The 20227-nt window shown below is 48.7% G+C and overlaps 2 protein-coding genes and 1 non-coding gene across 3 annotated transcripts; all 3 read left to right on the plus strand.

The window, feature by feature from the left end:
• The first annotated feature begins 328 nt into the window (after nucleotides 1–328).
• Irf9 (interferon regulatory factor 9) lies at nucleotides 329–7992 on the plus strand. Its single transcript, XM_070025793.1, is given in 10 exon segments — nucleotides 329–529; nucleotides 1722–1902; nucleotides 2682–2865; nucleotides 3099–3223; nucleotides 3307–3433; nucleotides 3512–3595; nucleotides 4377–4721; nucleotides 5652–5755; nucleotides 5885–5960; nucleotides 5963–7992. Coding segments are annotated over 9 exon segments (1275 nt in total). The 5' UTR covers nucleotides 329–529; nucleotide 1722; the 3' UTR covers nucleotides 6013–7992.
• LOC138835489 (small nucleolar RNA U13) lies at nucleotides 6531–6630 on the plus strand. Its single transcript, XR_011374642.1, has one exon. It is a non-coding gene; the product is annotated as a small nucleolar RNA U13 (small nucleolar RNA).
• A 791-nt stretch (nucleotides 7993–8783) lies between the features above and the next one.
• Nucleotides 8784–20198, plus strand: Rec8 (REC8 meiotic recombination protein). Its single transcript, XM_070025777.1, has 20 exons — nucleotides 8784–10678; nucleotides 10887–10995; nucleotides 11321–11389; nucleotides 11708–11850; nucleotides 11933–12008; nucleotides 12127–12247; nucleotides 14730–14814; nucleotides 16238–16317; nucleotides 16513–16606; nucleotides 16727–16799; nucleotides 16930–17021; nucleotides 17403–17452; nucleotides 17777–17911; nucleotides 18162–18228; nucleotides 18334–18473; nucleotides 18646–18694; nucleotides 19467–19533; nucleotides 19648–19779; nucleotides 19858–19964; nucleotides 20050–20198. Exons 2-20 carry the CDS (start codon nucleotides 10940–10942, stop codon nucleotides 20139–20141), a joined length of 1728 nt encoding a protein of 575 aa, XP_069881878.1. The 5' UTR covers nucleotides 8784–10678; nucleotides 10887–10939; the 3' UTR covers nucleotides 20142–20198.
• The last annotated feature ends 29 nt before the right edge of the window (nucleotides 20199–20227 follow it).

Below are 20227 nucleotides of genomic sequence, written 5' to 3' on the forward strand. Positions count from 1 at the left end.
GATTTAGAGCCAGGAAGAAACTGATACCATGGACAGGCAAGGCCTTGCCAATCCAACCATCTGGCCTGGGCTTCTTCCTTCCCTACTTCTCTTCTTTTATCAAATTCAGCTGGTATTTGAAGTCACCTAACTTGTACCAAGCAAGTACACTATGGGTAAAACACAGACTCACAGATGTACACAGCAATTCAGAGGCTCCAGACTTCAGGAAACTAGTCTTCCAGAGGAAGCAGCAGTGGTACAAACAAGTATATAAGCGGGAGGCTGAGGACAAAGTCCACCTGAAGGGGTCTGTCTCTGCTAACAAAAAACTTACTGTAAGATTCTCCTATGCTGCTTCCCTCTTGTGGTAGCTAGCTGCTCTGCAACTCAGATCACGTGATTTCTGGGAAATGTTCCTCCCTGGAGGAGAAATGAAACTTAAGGGTGGAGACTGTAGAAAGGGGTGGAGAGACAGCAGTAGAAGCTTCCTAGGCTGGTTCTGAGCTGAGTTCGGTGGCGTCCTGGGACAGCTTGGAGAGCAGTGCAGGTAAGCAGCCATGGAGGGGAGTCAGCCTGGGATCTAAAGCTAGAAGGGCCAGCCCAAACTGGAAATAATAGTAGGGACTCCTGGTACACCTATGCCAGAGGAAGGAATGGACAGAGGCTTGTGAGTCAGAAAGCTGGCAGTGAGAATAAAAGACTGGTAACAGCCAGTGTTTGAAGTTTTGTAGGAAAAATGGACAGAATCTGATACCAGTTTGTGGAGGAAGGCTCTGCCCAGCCTCAAATGACCCTGCTTGTTTTCTTGCCTTTTGGCCCTGCCTACCTCTGCTGAAGCTCCGCCCCTGTTTCCAGCTAGCCACCCCCCCCCCCCCCCCCCCCCCCGACTTGGGGGTGAAAGTATAGGTTATGGTGGTTGTGGGTTGAGGGTTAATGAAGCTTCTGCAGGTGCTTGGGAATCTAGATCTTTCACCAAGAGCAGAACACTATCTCTCATCCCTCACCCCCCAATTCTGAATCATTAAAGATCAATGTGTTAAGATTTCCTTCAAGTGTCATTGCTTGAAAAAGTAAAAAGAAATTTTTAAATAGTTGGTAGTGGATGGGTGCCAGTGGCTTACTCCTGTAATCCTAGCTACTCAGGAGGCTGAGATCTGAGGATCAAGGTTTGAAGCCAGTCCAAGTTGGTTAAGTCTGTAAGACTTATCTGCAGTAAATTATCAAAAAGCTGGAAATGGACTTGTGGCTTAAATGCTAGCCTTAAGCAAATATTGGATAGCTTGGATAGCATCCAACCCCTGAGTTCAAGCCCCAGATCCAGCACACACACAAGTTGCCATTGGTGTCAGAAATGAAGTTGAATACTACGATATATTTAGAGCCAAAAGAAGATGGATGGGTGTCTGAGAGCTGTTGCTGAAACTGGCTATTGATTAGGGTCAACAGATGTTCTCTTCCAAATTGCCAGTTTGGGGGGATGGTTTTTAGTCGATCATGGGGCCTGAACTCTGGGTTGGGTGCTGTCCCTCAGCTCTTCAGCTCAAGGTTAGCGCTCTACCACTTGAGCTACAGCACCATTTCTGTTTTTCTGGTGGTTTATTGGAGATAAGAGTCTCATAGACTTTCCTGCCAGGGCTGGCTTTGAATAGTGATCCTCAGATCTCAACCTGAGCATCTAGGATTACAGATGTGAGCCACCAAATAAACTGCCAGTTCTAATGTTTCCTCTTATTTCTCAGGATGGCATCAGGCAGGGCCCGCTGTACCCGAAAGCTTCGGAACTGGGTGGTGGAGCAAGTGGAGAGTGGGAAGTTCCCAGGGGTATGCTGGGATGATGCAGCTAAAACGATGTTCCGGATTCCCTGGAAGCATGCAGGCAAGCAGGACTTCCGGGAGGACCAGGATGCTGCCTTCTTCAAGGTAACAGGGCCTGGAAACAACCATCCCCTCCAAGATGTGGATTTCAGATACAGGGCAGATTGGAAAGTAGAACCAGCTGTCCTTTGCAGAGCCCACTTTAAAAAATTATTGCTGGAGCCAGGCGCCAATGGCTCACACCTGTAATTCTAGCTACTCAGGAGGCTAAGATCTGAGGATCACGGTTCAAAGCCAGCCCAGGCTGGAAAGTTTGTGAGACCCTTTTCTCCAATTAACCATCAGAAAACAGAAAGTGACACTGGGGGGCTGGGAAGGTGCCTCAGTGATAGAGTGCTTGTCTTGCATGCATGAGGTCCTGGATTTGATTCCTCAGTACCACATAAGCAGAAAAAGCTGGAAGTGGTGCTATGGCTCAAGTGGTAGAGCACTAACCTTGAGTTGAAGAGCTCAGGGACAGTGTCCAGGCCCTGAGTTCAAGCCCCATGACCGACCTCCCCCCCCCCCCCAAATTGCTTTGGATTGACTTGTGGAATTGTAAGCCTCTTTGTAAAACTATTTAATAATTCTTTTTAATTTTAAAGAAACTGTGAGAGGGGCTGGGAATGTGGCTCAAGTGGTAGAGTGCTAGCCTTGATCAGAAGAAGCTCAGGGACAATGTCCATGCCCAAGACTGGCAAAAAAAAAAAAAGGCACAAACCCAGCACAAGCTCATCTTAGCCTCAGCCTGTGCAGGTGCTTCACAGATGTGAAGCCAGCTCTACTGGAAGGACAACTGGGATGCTACGCAACACTGCTTCTTCTTTGCTTTCTGTCTTAACTAGGCCTGGGCAAAATTTAAGGGAAAGGACAAGGAGGGAGACATTGGAGGCCCTGCTGTATGGAAGACTCGTCTGCGTTGTGCCCTCAACAAGAGTCCTGAATTTGAAGAGGTTCCTGGGAGAAGCCATTTGGATGTGGCTGAACCCTATAAGGTATACCGGCTGCTGCCACCAGGAACCCTCCCTGGTGAGTATCCCCTAGCCCAGCTGTTCCAAGACCCAGGAACCGGGATGAAGGATGGAGATAGCTGCCTTCTGGGATAGTGGCAGGACACCCCCGAGTGTTCCGTTTTGTCCTTGCCTGTGGGGAGCTGCTACCCAGGTTTCCTTCCCTAATCCTATCCATCCTTTCATGCCTTTCCATCTCCTTTCTTTCCTGTATAAGCCACTCACCTTGCTCTTCCTCCAACAATTCCACAGCCCAGCCAGGAACCAAGAAATCAAAACTATGCCACAGTTCTGTGTCTTCGGAGAGGCAGGAGGATACCAGTACTGGCAAGAATGGCACAGACACTCACTCCTGTCTTCAGGATCCTGTCAATACTGTGAGCTGGGGAGGACACTGGTGGGTCTCATGGTGGGACAGTAACCAGAGTGAGAGGTGAGTGGTAACACACACTGTCTATAGGATGTGAGGGCTAATGGAGCTGCAAGCCACTCAGACAGTGGGAGTAGTGGCAACATCGCCAGCAACAGCAGCAGCAGCAACAGCAACAGCAGCAGCAGCAGAAGCAGTAGTACTGAACCACAGGAAGGTATTGCCTCTCTCAGCCCTGTGTTTCCCCTGTATAGCACTCTCTGACCAACCCTGAGTACCCTTGCCTCCCTTCCAGGTGTAGACAATACCTTACTTCTTGGAGAGGCCACCTTTCTTGAGGAACCAATGTCTGTGGAGCATCAGCTCCCTCTGGACTCAGGTATTTGGTCTCTCTGACTCTTTCCTGCTTCCTCTTTCCCTGCTTCTCCTAGCAATGTCACCCTTCAAATTGTATTTCTTGGACATCCATGTTGAGGCTATTAATCCATTTTGAGAATATTAATTCATGCAAATAAGGCCCAGTCTCTGGGACTTTTTTTTTTTAAACTGCAAGGCCATGGATATTAAGCCTTGATACAGATAAATCCATTTGTTAAAAGCGGGGTGCTGGTGGCTCACACTTGTAATTCTAGCTACTCAGGAGGCAGAGATCCGAGAATTGCAGTTTGAAGCCAGCCCAGGCAGGAAAGTTTGTGAGATTGTTATCTCCACTAAACTACAAAAAAAAAAAAAAAAAAAGCCAGAAGTAGAGCTGTGGCTCAAGTGGTAGAGTGCTAGCCTTGAGCAAAAGGAAGCACAGGGACCATGCACAGGCCCTGAGTTCTAGCTCAAGGACCAATACACACACAAATCCAAATGTTAGGTGGCAAGAAAGCCTTAAATAGATTAAAGTCCTTGCTGGTGGTGGCATGGAGATAGGTAAGAGGAGGGGAAGGAAGGTATAACTACTGCCTCAGCCCCAGGGCCTTTGTCTTTACCAGTCATTCCTTGGTTTCCCCTCTGGGCCTGTTTTCTCACTATGGCACAATGAGGATTTTGGAACCCAGGGAACTCCACCTCATTTTCCTAAAGCCTTTGCTGGCCAGGTGTACCCCTGGGAAGAAGGGCCTGCAGGCAGCCTTCACCCTTGTCCAGGCAAAGTTGGGCTTTTCTCTCCCTAGACTACTCGCTGCTGCTCACCTTCATCTACTGTGGGCATGTGGTCGGTGAGGTACAGGTGCGAAGCCTGGACTGCCGCCTTGTGGCTGAGCCCTTCGACTCTGAAAGCAACATGGAGCAGGTGGTATTTCCCAAGCCCAGTGATCGGCTGGAATCTGCCCAGCACCTGCTGAATCAGCTTAAGAAAGGCATCCTGGTAGCCAGCAACTCCAAAGGTCTCTTTGTGAAGCGCCTTTGCCCCATCTCTGTCTCCTGGTATGCACCCCAGGACCCACCTGGACCAGGTCCACATCTGCTGCCCAGCAACAAGTGTGTGACGCTTTTCCAAACTGACTGCTTCTGCAGAGGTAAGGCTGCTCCAGCTGGACATCCAAGCCCTTTGCCCCTACCTTTTAGTACCCTCTAGGCCTCACTTGGCAGGTCCTACCACCACCCTGCCCACCAGCCCCCATATCCTTGTGTGGTATACATCCTGTGTGGACTATGCCCAGCCCTGGCTGCTCTCTTTAGCCAAGGACACAGAAGATAGGATCAGGTGGCATCTAACACAAGAGTGGCACACTTCAGAGCCAGGTGCTGGTGGTTCACACCCATAATCCTGGCTACTCAGGAGGCTAAGATCTGAGGATTGCAGTTCAAAGCCAGCACAGGCAAGAAAGCCTGTGAGACTTTTATCTCCAATTAAGCACCAGAAAGCCAGAAATGGAGCTGTGGCTCAAGTGACAGAGTGCTGTCCTTGAGCACAAAAACTCAGTGACAGCACCCAGGCCCTTACTTCAAGCCCCACAAGGGAAAAAAAAAAAAGTGACACACTTCACAGAGCATCTTTACAATGAAGCACAGAGTATGTGAATGTGTACAGCCCAGTTAGCACAGAGATCCTGAGCCTTGTGGCCATGTGCATTATGCCATGTATAGGTGTTCCAGGGACACTGATGCTCTGATGTTAGGAGGGTATGAGCAAGCAAGGAAGGGATAACCACCAGGGCTGCTGCCTTTGAGGACTTGGAACTCCCCAGAAGACAGTTTTTCAGGTCATAAAAAATAATCTACCTTCAGTGCTTTTTGAGGAAGGGACATCCTATCCTATTTATACATGGTTGAGTAGCAGCTTAGTTCCCAGCATTTCTCCTTACCCCATACCTCCTGTTGTGGCCTTGGTCTCTATATGACCCTACTCTGCCTCTTTCTTTCCATCATAGATTCTTGGATATTTATTAACTTCTTGCCTAGGACCCTAATTTTTTTTTCTAACCCTTGACCCTTTTGTTTGAAAGACTTGGACAGGTACTTCCGTGGTGAAGGCCCCAGACCCAAGTTCCAGGTAACACTGCATTTCTGGGAGGAGAGCCATACCTCACAGGATCTTATCACAGTGCAAGTAAGTTCTGAGCAGGGGAAGGGAAAATGGTACCTCAGAGGAGGAGACACTGAGAGGAAGGAGCCATTGTGAGTTACATCTGCCTCTGTTGTGTTCACTGAATCCTATTCTTCACCTCTTCTGGCACAGATGGAGCAGGCATTTGCTCGGCATCTCGTAGAAAAGGCTACAGAGGAGCAGATAGCCGCTCAGTTCCTGAAGAAGAGCCTGGAGACCCACCTGCCACCTCACCTTCCTGTTCTTCCTGGCTCCTTTGAAATAATTTGTTCTTCACACTGTTGTTCTGCCTCCCTTTGTGATGGCTCTCACAGCTGTCTGTGAGTTAGATCCTTGGATTCCTTATGTACCTGGCTGGTGGAGAACTCAAGGAAAGTTTCTGTCCTTTAAAGAAGAAAGAGAGGGAGAAGCTGGACGCCAGTGGCTCACGCCTGTAATCCTAGCTACACAGGAGGCTGAGATCTGAGGATTGTGGTTCAAAGCCAGTCCCAGCAGGAAAGTCTCTGAGACTATTATCTCCAATAAAACACCAGAAAACTGGAAATAGTGCTGTGGCTCAAGTGGTAGAGTGCTCGCCTTAAGCTAAAGAGCTGAGAGACAGTGCACAAGCCTAGAGTTCAAGCCCCACAACCAGCAACAACAGAAAGAAAGAAAGAAAAAGAAAGAAAGAAAGAAAGAAAGAAAGAAAGAAAGAAAGAAAGAAAGAAAGAAAGAAAGAAAGAAAGAAAGGAAGGAAGAAAGAAGGAAGGAAGAAAGAAAGAAAGAAAGAAAGAGAGAGATCCTTTTCTGGTTTATAATCATGACTGGGTTCTCATGCGCTGGGGTGACATGTGCTTCTTCAAACCTTGGTATAATGTGGGCACATTACCCATCTGACATTAAAAAAAAAAATAGAAGAGAGATAAACCTTCTTTTGTCTCTAAGGAACTAGGGCCAAATGGTGTAAACTGAGGGCAGCTTTCCCTCTTTCCCCAACCCTCCAACTCTAAAGCCAAGCACTTTATATTTGGTCCTATGTCCTAAGAATTTAAAATAAACTTCTGTTAAAAGAGTAATCTGCATTTGATTTTCTGAGAAAGGAAGTTAGCAGGATATAGGAGAGATGTAAACTTAGGAGCCAGGCTCTGGGATTCTCTTCTTACTGATATCTCTAGTCCCCTTCAGTCTATTCTACCCACAGGTTCTAGCTGGGACACTGTTCATCTGACACTGTCAGAAATGTACCTTCTAGACAATCAGAGAGCCAAGCACTTTAACTACCAACCTCATGTAGCCAGATTTTCACCTGGATACTACAGTTCTTTGCTAGAGACCTCAGCTTTGGGCCTCAACAGAAGAGAGGCTGTGCCACTGCCCCCCCCACCCCCCATCTTGGGGAACTAAATGAAGAAGAAACACTTGAGACTGACCTGAAACTGTGGTCTAGACACCCTGGGCCATAAAGGGGAGCAAAAACCAAGGCTTGCCAAGCCTTCTGTAACTGCTGCTTCTGCCTCTGAAGTGACATAACAGGCCCTTGTGCACTGTTAGCTGACAGAATAGTCCCTAATGGGATCCCTCATTTCACCTGAACTTCATGAAAGAAGATATAGATTGCCATGTCACCACACCCTGTGTACCAAGAGGGCTCCAAATTGGCTGACACTCCACTCTTCTTTTTTTTTTTTTTTCTTTGGGTCCAGTTATGGGGCCTGAACTCTGGGCCTGGGCGCTGTCCCTCAGCTCTTAAGCTCAAGGCTAGCGCTCTACCACTTGAGCCACAGCGCCACTTCCGGCTTTTTGCTTCTGTGGTGCCGAGGAATCGAACCCATGCAAGGCAAGCATTCTACCACTGAGCCACCTTCCCAGCCCTGACAATCCACTCTTTAACCCATTGTTTCTTTCTTTTTTTTTCCCCAGGCTTGGGGCTTGAACTCTGGGATTAGGCACTATCCCTGAACTCCTTTCATAACTAGTGCTTGAGCCACTTGAGCCACAGCTCTACTTCTGGCTTTTTGTGGTTAATGGGAAATAAGAGTCTCATAGATTTTTCTGCCTGGGCTAAGTAGCTAGGATTAACAGGCATGAGCCAACAGCAGTGAGCCACTGTTTTATTTTGTCACCAACCTGGAAGTTCTTTCTATTCTTGATTCCACCAGACTAATTCTAATCTATGTCACTACTCACCTAACTGTCACACTTTCCCAATTCCTGCATACACAGGATTAGCTTTGAAGACTTCTTCCTGACATACTATTCTTTTTTAGGGGGGGAGGGGGAGCGTTGGTCATGGGGCTTGAACTCTGGGCTTGTGTGCTATCCCTGTGCTCTTCAGCTCAAGTCAAGCGCTCTACCGCTTGAGCCATAGCACCACTTCTGGTTTTCCAGTGGTTTATTGGAGTTTATTACGGAGTTTCCTGCCTGGGCTGGCTTTGAACCGTGATCCTCAGATCTCAGCCTCCTAAGTAGCTAGGATTACAGGCGTGAACCACCAGCACCCAGCTTGTCACACTATTCTTATAAGCCTTCAGTTTTACCTATCTGACCAAGTGTAAATACCTAAACCCACTTAGGTTCTTGTTATCTTACATGACTAGCTCCAGTGCTCCCTTTGTGCTTTGCTTCTCTATATTTTCTCTTTCCTTCAGTTTGTTCCTCATCCTGCTGGGAAGCCAAGCTCCTAAATAAGCAACTGCTTGAGCATCAAGGAAAAGATGTTCAGTATACAATTGCCTTTGGGTCCTCAATTACTTGGACTTTTTTTTTTTCTGGTCATGGGGGTTGAACTCTGAGCCTGGGCACTGTCCCTCAGCTCTTCAGCTCAAGGCTAGAGTTCTGTTACTAGAGTTACAGTGCCACTTCCAGTTTTCTGGAAATAAGAGTGTCATGGACTTTGCTGCCTAGGCTGGCTTTGAACTGCGATCCTCAGCCTCCTGAGCAGCTAGGATTATAGGCATGAGCCACCAGTGCTTGGCTTTTTTTGGCGGGGGGGGGGGGGCAGTCTGGTGTGAATTAGTTTCTTGTCTCTCATTCCGTGTCTTTACATCTAAGCCACCATCAAAGTGTTATTAGCTGGACTCCTATCCTATAATCCTAGCTACTTTTAAGGTTGAGAACTGAGGATATAAGTTTGAAGCTGGCTGAGGTAGGAAAAGTCCAAGAGACTGTATCTCCAATTATTTGCTCAATTAGCCAGCAAAAAGTCAGGCTGGGGGCACAGTTCAAGCAGTAGATGTCAGGCATGAGCAGGAAAGCTAGGCATTGCAAGACCCGGAGTTCAAAACAGCCCCCCCCCCCCCAAACAAAAACAAGATTCCAATTTCAAAAGCTCTCAAACTAAAAGGTCCAGTTATTTGTAAATATATCCATATGACTTTAAAGAAAGAATAATTTGAGACAAAGTGTGACATCTTAGTTACTCAAGTGGCACAAGTAGGGATTTTAGTCTGAGGCTAGTCTGTCCTAAAGCTAGAGATCCTATCTGAAAACAAACTAATGCAGGCTGCGGACTTAAATCAATGGTTCAAGTTGTAGAGTGCCTGCCTAATTAAGTACATCCAATCCCAAATTCAATCTCCAATATGGCCAAAGAGAATGACTGAGATTAATAGGTTTTATGGACCAAAAAGTGTATATTGCGGGCTGGGAATGTGGCTTAGAGGTAGAGTGCTTGCCTAGCATGCATGAAGCCCTGGTCCAATTCCTCAGTACCATATTAACAGAAAAAGCCAGAAGTGGCACTGTGGTTCAAGTGGTAGAGTGCTGGCCTTGAGCAAAAGAAGCTCAGGGACAGTGCCCATGCCCTGTGTTCAAGCCTCAGGGCTGGCAAAAAAAAAGTGTATATTGCTTTTTTTTGGTGGGTGGGGGCAGGGTGGTGGTGGGAAGAGTGTTACTAGGGCTTGAATTCAGGGCCTCATGCTATTGCTTAGCTTTTTTTTTCCCTCCAGGCTAGTGTTTGAGCCTCAGCTCCACTTCCATATAAGAGTGTCACAGACTTTTCTGCTCGGGCTGGCTTTGAACCATGATCTTCAGATCCCATCCTTCTGAGTAACTAAGATTGTATTATGAGCCACCAGCATTTGGCTTTTTTTTTTTTTTTAAAGAGTTCAATCGCATAGCACAGGCTGGTCTTGAACTTTCCATCCTCTTGCCTCAGGGCTGGGATTACAGTTGTTCACCACAAAGCCTAGTGTAAAATCTAAAACTTACTTCAGCCAGATCACATTCAACTCAAAAGAACTAGATGGAACATGTCTCCAAGCTAAGTTGTTCAAAATTTAAGTTATGAAACTGACTTCTTCATTAATCTGTGGCAACTCAAAGGCCTTCTCAGGCTAGCCTGGTCCAATTTAGTGGAAAAGGCAGGTGTATGCACCAGCCGGGCACCTCCTTCCCTGACATTTCGGCACCTTCGGCAGGGCCACTGCAATTGCTCCCGCCATGACCCAAACCTCTGCCGCCTGTTGAGACACTTAGTTGCCAGTCTTGGCGCCAGGGCGAGGCTAGGGGTGCTCCCCGCTCATTGGTCAGCGGAAAGCTTCGGACAAGACCTTGCTACAATGGCCAGAGAACGAAAATCCATTGGCCAGGACCATTCAAAATGCGCCCACTCACCACGCGCAACGTTCTTCTGATTGGTTCACTGCCTGTCTCCAAGACACCGGGGTGACTTGACCTCTGGAACCCTCGCCCTCCGCCAACTTGTCTCCCCATTGGCTGTCGTGGCGCACGAGAACTGAACAGTAAGTTCCAGAGCCTGCCGCGGGACGCCAGTCGTGTGCCGGGAAGGCGACCCTGCTGCGTGCGTGAGCCAGACCTCGTGTGAGGCTGGCGGACGAAGGCCTGCTGTGGAAGACGCTGCGCTCTGAGACCTGCTCTGCAACCCAGCTCAGGCCTCGCCGCGGAGTTCTTCATCTCCATCCTTGGAAGCCAGCCCTATACAGTGCAGTAAGTTCTACTCGATGTGCAATCCTAACGACGTGTGATACCACTGGGGGCTGGCAAAGAGGACTGTCCCAATTCTGGCTTTTCTGTTCAGTCATCCCCTCAATCTAACTACCAATTCTTGACCACCTCGTTAACTGCGCTTTCGTGGGTCCACTCACTGTGCCACCCGCCCAAATGCTTGCTTCTCTTTCTTCTCATGCCCCTCAAGATTTCAGTTGAGAGCCAGACAGAGGAGTGTTGGAGAGTGAATTCCGAAGGAAAATGTTCTATTATCCCAACGTGCTTCAGCGCCATACCGGCTGCTTCTCCACCATCTGGTAAGCTCTGAGCCTGATAGGTGCAAACCTATCTCGCACTCCAAACCCACCTCCCAGCTGGGTGCCCTGAGCTCATGCCTGAAATTCTAGTCAGGAAATCCTAGCTACTGAGGATTGAGATTAAAAGCCAGCCCAGGCAGAAAAGTCTGTGAGACTCTACTCTCCAATTAACCACCAAAAAGCTGGAATCAGAGCTGTGGCTCAAGTGGTAGAGTCTCAACCTAAAGAGGAAAAAGCTATGGGACGGGACCCAGGGTTCAACCCTCAGCACCAGCACACATGAACACATGCATACACACAAACCACCTCACCTTACCCACTCCAGGCTGGCAGCGACACGTGGCAGCCGGTTGGTGAAGCGCGAATACCTGAAGGTGAACGTGGTGAAGACATGGTAAGACCCAGAACAGTAGAGAAAGGAAACCTAGTGGAGGGGCAAAGGGTGGGAAAGGGGACCAGGAAAGGTGAAAAGGGGGGGGGACAGGAAAGGGGAGAGGGCAAAAAGAGGTGGCAGGGAAGGTGGGGGCGGGAAAGGTGAGAGGGCAAAAAAAGGTGGGGGTGGGAAAGGCGAGGGGGCGGGGTGGCAGGAAACGGGGGGGGGGGAGGGATAGATGAGGGGGCAGTGGAAATGTGGGGGAGTGGGGGAAAGGGTGGGGGCGGGGCTAGTCTGTGGGGGCTGTTCTCGGTGCAGCAATCATCAGTGTTCTCTCAGCCAGGAAATCCTCGATTACGTATTGGTCCGAGTTCAACCCCCAATGCCTGGCCTGCCACGACCCCGCTTCTCGCTGTATCTCTCGGCCCAGCTGCAGATTGGTGTGATCCGGGTCTACTTCCAACAATGCCAGTACCTCGTGGGTAAGGCTGGGAATCCTACAGATGGAGGGCTGCACAGCTGGCAGGGTAGGCTGGTTCTCTACCTTGCTCTTCCTGCTTACAGAGGACATCCAGCACACACTGGAGCGCCTGCACCGGGCCCAGATGCAGATCCGCATTGATATGGTAGACACAGACCTGTAAGTGGATACTGACCTATTGTGGACACCTATCTGGGACTAGAATGGTTCAGACTTTGATGGAGCACTTACATGTTTGGTTCAACTTCTATCCTTAACATCTCACATTTTCTTTCAGACCCAGCCTGTTGCTTCCCAACTGCCTGGCCATGATGGAGACCCTAGAAGATGCTCCGGATCCCTTTTTTGGATTGATGTCAGTGGAGCCCAGCCTTCCTAGCCCTTTCAATATCCCTCAGGTAAGGTTTATTCCCCTGGAACATTTCAAAGTTGTAAACTGTAGAAGGGAAGGAGCATACTGTCTTAGTCTTCTGCCCACACTACACATCCACTTCTGGCTTTTTGCTGGCTAAATAAGACTCGAAGACTTTTTTTTTGTAGTGGAGCTTGAATTTTGGGCCTGTCCCTCATCTCAACTCAAGGCCAGCACTCTACCACTTGAGCCACAGCACTACTTCTGGTTTTCTGTTTTGGTTAATTGAAGATAAGCCTCAGGAACTTCCCTGCCTGAGCTGGCTTTGAACCACAAAACTCTAATCTCAGCCTCCTGAGTAACTGGGATTACAGGCATGAGCCATCAACATTTGGCTTTTGCAGGTATTTCTGACTGGGCTGGCTATAAACAGATCCTCAGATTTCAAGCCTCCTGGGTAGCAAAGATTAAAGGTGTGTCTCCAGGGCCCAGCAGGTGCTGTCCTTGTGTCAGTCTTACAGGATTCAAGGAAGGGAACCTGCTCTAAGTCCCCCCTAAGAGAGATATGTTAAAGGGCTGTCACAGTGGTCCTGTACAGAGAAAGCCTAGGATATCTGACTAGTCCATAATGGTCACTTTGCATTCTATTAGTTAGACCCTATAGAACCTTACAGACCTAGTTCAAATGCTACCCTTTTTCCATGAAGCTTTCATCCCACTCCCAACCAGAACCAAATGCTGTTTGGAAGCATAACACTTTCTGGGTCACTGTTTTATCCTTTTATTGACTCTTTTTTTTTTTTTTGGTCTGTCGTGAGGCCTGAACTCTGGGACTGGGCACTCTCCCTCAGTTCTTCAGCTCACTTGAGCCACAGCACCACTTCCAGCTTTTTCTGCTTATGTGGTGGTGAGGAACTGAACCCAGGGCCTCATGCATGCAAGGCAAGCACTCTACCACTGAGCCCTCTTCCCAGCCCTGCATTGACTCTTGTTGGGGCCATATACAAACTTGTCTCCCACTAACCCATCTATTCTTTGCAATCAAGAATCATAGCCAAGCTGGGCACGGTGGCTCAAGCCTGTAATCCTAGCTACTAAGTAGGTTGAGATCAGAGGGTTGAGGTTCAAAGCCAGCCCGGGCCGGAAAGTCTGTGACTCTTATCTCCAATTAACCACCAGAAAACTGGAAGTGTTGCTGTACCTCAAGTGGTAGAGTGCTTGCTTTGAGCTGGAGAGCTCAGGGACAGTGCCCAGGCCCAGAGTTCAAGCCCCAGGACCAACCAAAAAAAAAAAAATTGTAGCCAGAGCCAGGTGCTGGTGGCTCATGCCTGTAAATCCTAGCTTCTTTTTTTTTTTTGGGGGGGGGGTCCGGTCATGGGGCCTTAACTCTGGGCCTGGGCGCTGTCCCTTAGCTCTTCAGCTCAAGGCTAGCGCTCTACCACTTGAGCCACAGCGCCACTTCCAGCTTTTTGCTTATGTGGTGCTGAGGAATCGAACTCTCAGGGCCTCAGGCATGCAAGGCAAGCACTCTACCACTGAGCCACCTTCCCAGCCCAATCCTAGCTTCTTGGAAGGCTGATATCTGAGGATTATGTTCAAAACCAGCCCAGGCAGGAAAGTCCGTGAGACTTTTTAATCTCTAATTAACCACCAGAAAACCAGAAGTAGCACTGTGGAACAAAATGAGTGCTAGCCTTGAGCAAAAAAACTCAAGGACAGCACCCAGGCCCTGAGTTCAAGCCCCATGACATAAAAACAAAACAAAACAAAGCAAAACAAAAAAAAATTAGAGCGCCTACTTGGGGATTAGTGAGAGCAGTTTCAGGGCTAATGTCAATACCACAAGAATTGGGTATAAGAAAGTTGGGCACTGGTGGCTCATGCCTGTAATCCTAGCTACTCAGAAGGCTGAGATATAAGGATTGTGGTTCAAAGTCAGCCCAGGCAAGGAAAGTCCATGAGACTCTTATCTCCAATTAACCACCAGAAAACCAGATGTGGTGCTGTGGCTCATGTGGTAGAGCACTCTCTTGAGCTAAAGAGTGCAGGGACAACATGCTGGCCCAGACTTCAAGCCTCATGACTGTTCCCCCCCCCCAAAAAAAAAAATTGGGTCTAAGATTGGGTATGCAGCTCAGTGGCAAAGCATGTGCTTAGCACGCATGAGCCTCTGGATTCAATTCCCTGCAGCACAACATAAACGGTGTAAAAATTACCATGTCACTATGTTTTGTTTTGATTTGTTTTTAATTGGTTGTGGGGCCTGAACTCAGCCTGGGCACTGTCCCTCATCTCTTCAGCTTAAAGCTAGCATCTACCACTTGAGCCATAGCACCACTTGAGCCATAGCGCCACTTCCGGTTTTTTCTGCTTATGTGGTGCTGAGAAATTGAACCCAGGGCCTCATGCATGGGAGGCAAGCACTCCACCACTGAGCCACCTTCCCAGCCCCTCTGTTGTGTTTTGAAAATGGGAAAGTAGAGGGCTAACGGTGAAACTTTTCTTTTGATCCCAAACTCTTTTCAAAGATTCGACATCTTTTAGAGTCTAAAACTCCAGAGAGAGTTCCTGAGGAGATCCCTCCTGTAGAACTTATGAAGCACAGGAAGCCAGGTTGGTAAAAACTTCTTTGGTGAGACACAGGAAGCCTAAGAGCTGAAGAAATGATGGTTTTGAGCTTAAGAGTCAGGCCTTGCTTTGTTGAGTGCAACTCCTTTGTACAACTACTTAATTCTTTTTATTTTTTGTCAGTCATGGAGCCTGAACTCTGGGCCTGGGCGCTGTCCCTCAGCTCTTCAGCTCAAGGCTAGCGCTCTACCACTTAAGCCATAGCACAACTTCCAGCTTTTTCTGCTTATGTGATACTGAGCAACTGAACCCAGGGCATCATTCATGCAAGGCAAGCACTCTACCACTGAACCACCTTCCCAGCCCATAGTACTTCTTAAGAAAATGAGAAGAAAAGCCGGGTGCCGGTGGCTCACGCCTGTAATCCTAGCTACTCAGGAGGCTGAGATCTGAGGATCTTGGTTCAAAGCCAGCTCCAGCAGGAAACTCCGTGAAACTCTTATCTCCAATAACCACCAGAAAACTGGAAGTGGCGCTGTAGCTCAAGTGGTAGAGAGCTAGCCTTGAGCTGAAGAGCTGAGGGACAGCGCCCAGGCCGAGTTCAAGGCCCATGACCGACCAAAAAAAAAAAAAAAGAGGGGCTGGGAAGGTGGCTCAGTGGTAGAGCACTTGCCTTGCATGCCAGAGGCCCTGGGTTCGATTCCTCAGCCCCACATAAGCAAAAAGAAAAAAGCCGGAAGTGGCGCTGTGGCTCAAATGGTAGAGCGCTAGCCTTGAGCTGAAGAGCTGAGGGACAGCACCCAGGCCCAGAGTTCAGGCCCCATGACCGGACCCAAAAAAAAAAAAAAAAAAAAGAGAGAAGAAAAAAAGTCAGGCCCTATGAAGGGCATTGTGTAACTTTATCATTGTCCTAAGAGTCCTGTGAAATCAAAGATGGGAATGTAGCAAAGTAGAGTGCTTGCCTAGCATGCACGAAGCCCTGAGTTTGATTCCTCAGTACCACATAAACAGAAAAGGCCTGAAGTGGCACTGTGGCTGAAGTGGTAGAGTACTAGCCTTGAGCAAAAGAAGCTCAGGGCCTTAGTTCAAGCCTGGCAAAAATAAATAAATTCAGTGGTTAAGAAATATACATGGATTGGATACTGGTGGCTCATGCCTTCAATCCTAGCTTCACAGGAGACAAAGATCTGAGGATTGCAGTTCAAAGAAAATCCATAAGACTGTCATTCCCAGTCTAAAAAGCTGGAAGCAGAGGTATGGCCCAGGTGGTAAAGCACCAGCCTTTATTGGAAAAGGGTAAGGAACAGGGCCCAGGTCCTGAATTCAAGTCCCAGTACTTGCCAAAAAAAAAAGGAATCAGACACTTGGAGTCAGGCTGTCAGTGACTGGCCTGGATAGCACTGAGTCTACATGAGTGTGGGAACCTGACAAGATGAAAGAGGGTACTATGACTTTCCTTTCCCTCCAGAAAAGACCTTGGCCACTGTGGTATCTCCTGAGTCCATCACCCTGAAGGAGGTGGAGCCCATACGCATACTACAAATTGAGGTGTGTTGTCTCCTTCCATAGTTTCAGGTTCAGTCCCTTGCATCAGCTTTTCTCAGTTCTACTTTTAATCCCATTTTCCTCACTCCCTATCCCTGGCTTTTGAACACCCAATAGACATCCCTTGGACATGCCTCTTGGATCCACTCACTTATCTTAGAAATGGACTTGGGCCTCTCACTTTTCCTTTTCCCACAGGGTGAACAGGATCTCCCAGAGGTCAGCCACCAGGACTTGGAGCTGCTCATTGCAGAAGAAGATGAAGCGATCTTGCTAGAGGAACGTCGGCAAGGCAGGCTTCTCCATTAGCACAGGGCCTACTAATGGATAGTTAAGACCCTGCACAGCCTGGGATCGGGCAGTGCTTCTTTCTCTTTTCTTCTGCCCCTGAATTCTGATCCTCTCTCTACAGAATCCAAAGAAGTGCCCCGGATGCTGGAGGGTGACACTGTAGTACCCTCACTCTCACCTCCAGTTCCTATGCAGTAAGTGTAGGAATCCCTGGAATAAGTATGGAGTAACCCCCATACCTAGAGGAAGGTTTCCTGCCTAGTTTTCCCAATATTATACATCATTATATTAATATTATTCCTAATTTTTCCTATTTCCCTTCAGGATAGAAGGGTTAGAAGAGCTAGTTCCAGGCCAGGTCTTGGGCCCTGAAGAGCCAAAGCCAATAGCCTGGGAGCCTAGAGTCCTACTTCCAGGTAAGTGTCTACCCTGCCTGAAGGCCTTCCTGGGAACACCTGCACAGCTGCTGCAGACAAAGGCCAGATATCCCAATCTGCTAAAGGGAACACTCTAGCTTCTTGTCCTAGTGGCTGCCAAGAGTGAAAGGCAGCTGGGTACTTCTGGCTCACACCTGTAGTCTTAGCTACTTAGGAGGCTGACATCTGGAGGGTGGCAGCTTGAAGCCAGCACAGGAAAAGTCCCAAGAGACTCCAAGAAGTCAGGCAAGAGATGTTGCTCAAGTGGTAGAGCATCAGCAAGCCAAGTTGAGTGCAAGGCCCCTCAGTTCAAGCCCAGTACCAAGAAAAAGAAACAGTGAATGGGCTTGTGGGACAGAGCCCTTTTGACTACTATTGCAGAGGTGACGCCCCCAAAGGAGTTGCATCTGCCAGCTGCACCTAGCCCAAAGGTGAGTATTCTTGCTGAGCCTCTTCCTTTCTGTCCTCCCCTCTCAAAGCTGTTAGCCCCATGGCCCGGGCCAACGCTACCTTACATGGTATGTTTGTGCACACCAGTAAAAAGTGCCCTTTTCCGTTCCTCACGGTGTATGGCCTTCCTTCCCAAGTGGGAACTCTCTTAAAGTAAGGTATGACCTGCACCAAGTGCATGTTCTGGCCCAAGCTCTTTCCCCAGGTACCCCCTAGTGTGGGTCCTTTTTTTTTTTTTTTTTAAATCACGCCAAGAGGATCAGGAGTGTGGCTAGCTTTGCCTCCACCTCCCCTCTTCTCTGTAGAGGAAGGCTCCATCTCCTGCGGGGCCACCTGCTCGCCGCCGCCGCCGCCAGTTACTGTTCTGGGACAAGGAGACTCAGATCTCCCGGGAGAAATTCCAGGAACAACTGCAAACCAGAGCTCACTGCTGGGAGTGTGTGAGTGCAACCCAGGCTCTTCCTGGGGAAAGGACTCAGGATAGGCTGGACCTTCTGAACTCCAATGGGAGTGGAGGGTGGGGGGGGCGGGGAAAGAGGAAGAAACAAAGAATGGGGATTAAACAACAAAAAACACTATTTTCTAGAGATTGCTTGTGTGTAGGGTTGCATACACATGCATGTACAAAGCAGAGGTGAAGGGCCAAGGTTACCTTCCTTCTAAAAGGGCTTCTGACCTCCCATCACACAGCCAAAGGTACAGCCTCCCAAGAGGATGACCAAGAGCCCTGCAGAGCTGTTCAGAACCCCGACTCTCTGTAAGAACGATAGATGGTGGGAGATGGGCACATAAAATCTTCAGAACCAAGCTTTATTTTTTACTCTTGTTTCTTATGACTCAAACTTCATCCCTTTATCCTTAGCTGCCTGGCTACCTCCAGAGTTACTGTCTCTCTGGACCCACTGTGCCCGGGCACCTCCAATAATACAGAGGCCACCTATGGAGGTCGAAGAGGAACCTGAGATGGAAGGCAAAAAGGCTGAAACTCCAAGTGATATTGAGGTAACTGCACATGCACTGTGTCCTGTGAATCCCCAAAGCTTTGCTTTGCCAGGGCTCCAGCTATCTTTTCTTGCTGCCTATCAACCAACAGTAAAAGCTCAAGGTCTCATGTCCCATCAAGTGGCCTAAGCCCCAGATGCTTGGGGCTTAGTTCTTGATCTCCCACCCACAGGTCCTAAGAGAAGCCCAGGAGCCCAGTGGGCCCCTCATGTTGTCTTCAGGTAAGCACTTGGAAAAGGGGATGATGGGAGACAACCACTGTACTAGTACTACAACACTACAACTACAACACTGAAACTAGTACTCCAGCTGGTGTGAAGCTGTTTCTGTCAGAAATGGGGTGGAAACATAACACAAGGTAGTGTTTGTGTATGTATGTGTAGGGTACTAAGGTTTGAACTCAGGATCTCATGCTTTCTAGGCAGGCAGTCTAATACTGAGCCACTCCTCAGCCCTTTATTTTTGTGCTGGTCCTGGGACTTGAACTTAAGAACTTTATTGTTCGAAGCTAGTCCTCTAGAACTTCTGGCCTTTTTTTGGTAGTTATCAGTTAACCACCCTGGCCTTTCCTGCCTGGGCTAGCTCCAAATTGATCCCCAGATAGCTCAGCTTCCTGAGTAGCTAGGATTAAAGGCTCGAGCCATCTATCCCCAACTTGTTTTGGTTATTTTTGAGGTAAGGGTCTTCCTTACATGCATGCCTGGACCATGTCTATTTTTGCTTCCAACCATCACTGGGGTGACAGGCACGTACCACTATACCTAGCTTGTTCCACTGAGACGGAGTTAAGACTTTTCTGCCCATGTTGGCTTCCAATGTAAGCCTCCTGATCTCAGCCTCCCAATTAGTTATACTAAAGGGGCTTGGTTGGAGATTGAACCTGGAGCCTTGTGTGCTAGGCCCTCTACCACATTTCCATCTGGGCCACAAGGTCTTGATTGCTTAGACCCAAGAATAAAGACACTGCCTCAATGTCTTTCTTCAACCCAACAGAGCTTTCCCTAGAAGCAGCTGAAGAGGAGAGGTCTCGTACCAGTCTTGTTCCTCCAGAAGAACGGTGGTAAGTAGCCAGGCTTTGGGTTCAGACTACAGAGCTGGACAGGGGTAGGATCGTTGTGTCCTTCATCAGTGTCACAGTCGCCACTTTCCCTGCTCTGGCTCCCATGTTCTTCAGGGGATGGACTGAGGCAGAGCAGCCAGAGCCCCCTGCATTGCCGGTGGTGCCTGAACTCCCCGAGATGCTCATGGAATTGCCTTTGGAGCTGCCCCCAGAGCTTGAGCTGCTCACTTTGGGGGCTGTGCACAGGTATCAGGAAAGTGGGTGTGTGCCAATAGGGTGGACCCCAGGGCTGAGGCCCCAGCTAACCATTCTTGATCCCAATAGGGCAGTGGCACTAGGACTGCAGGCCAACCAGAAATTGGACTTCAGCAGCCTTGTGCCTCCTCTTAGCCCCCGCAAAATGGCTGCCCGGGTCTTCTACCTGCTCCTGGGTAAGTGTGAGCACAAGGGCACACAAGCCAGAGGCCACTACAGGAACTCCCTCCTGTAACCTGTGTTTTCTTCTTTCTTGACTAGTGCTGTGTGCACAGCAGATCATTCTTATGGAACAAGAGGAGCCATATGGGCACATCCTGATTCAACCGGGACCCAAATTCTACCAAGGGTAGAGCCCATTTGCAAAGCTGTAAGAAACCAGCTTCATTAAACCATCTTCTGTCTCCCTGTGCCTTGCCTGCCTTATTTTTGAATGTAC

The sequence above is a fragment of the Dipodomys merriami genome, unplaced genomic scaffold (genome assembly GCF_024711535.1).
Source record: "Dipodomys merriami isolate MVZ:Mamm:240054 unplaced genomic scaffold, mDipMer1.0.p SCAF_1, whole genome shotgun sequence".
Lineage (NCBI taxonomy): Eukaryota > Metazoa > Chordata > Mammalia > Rodentia > Heteromyidae > Dipodomys > Dipodomys merriami.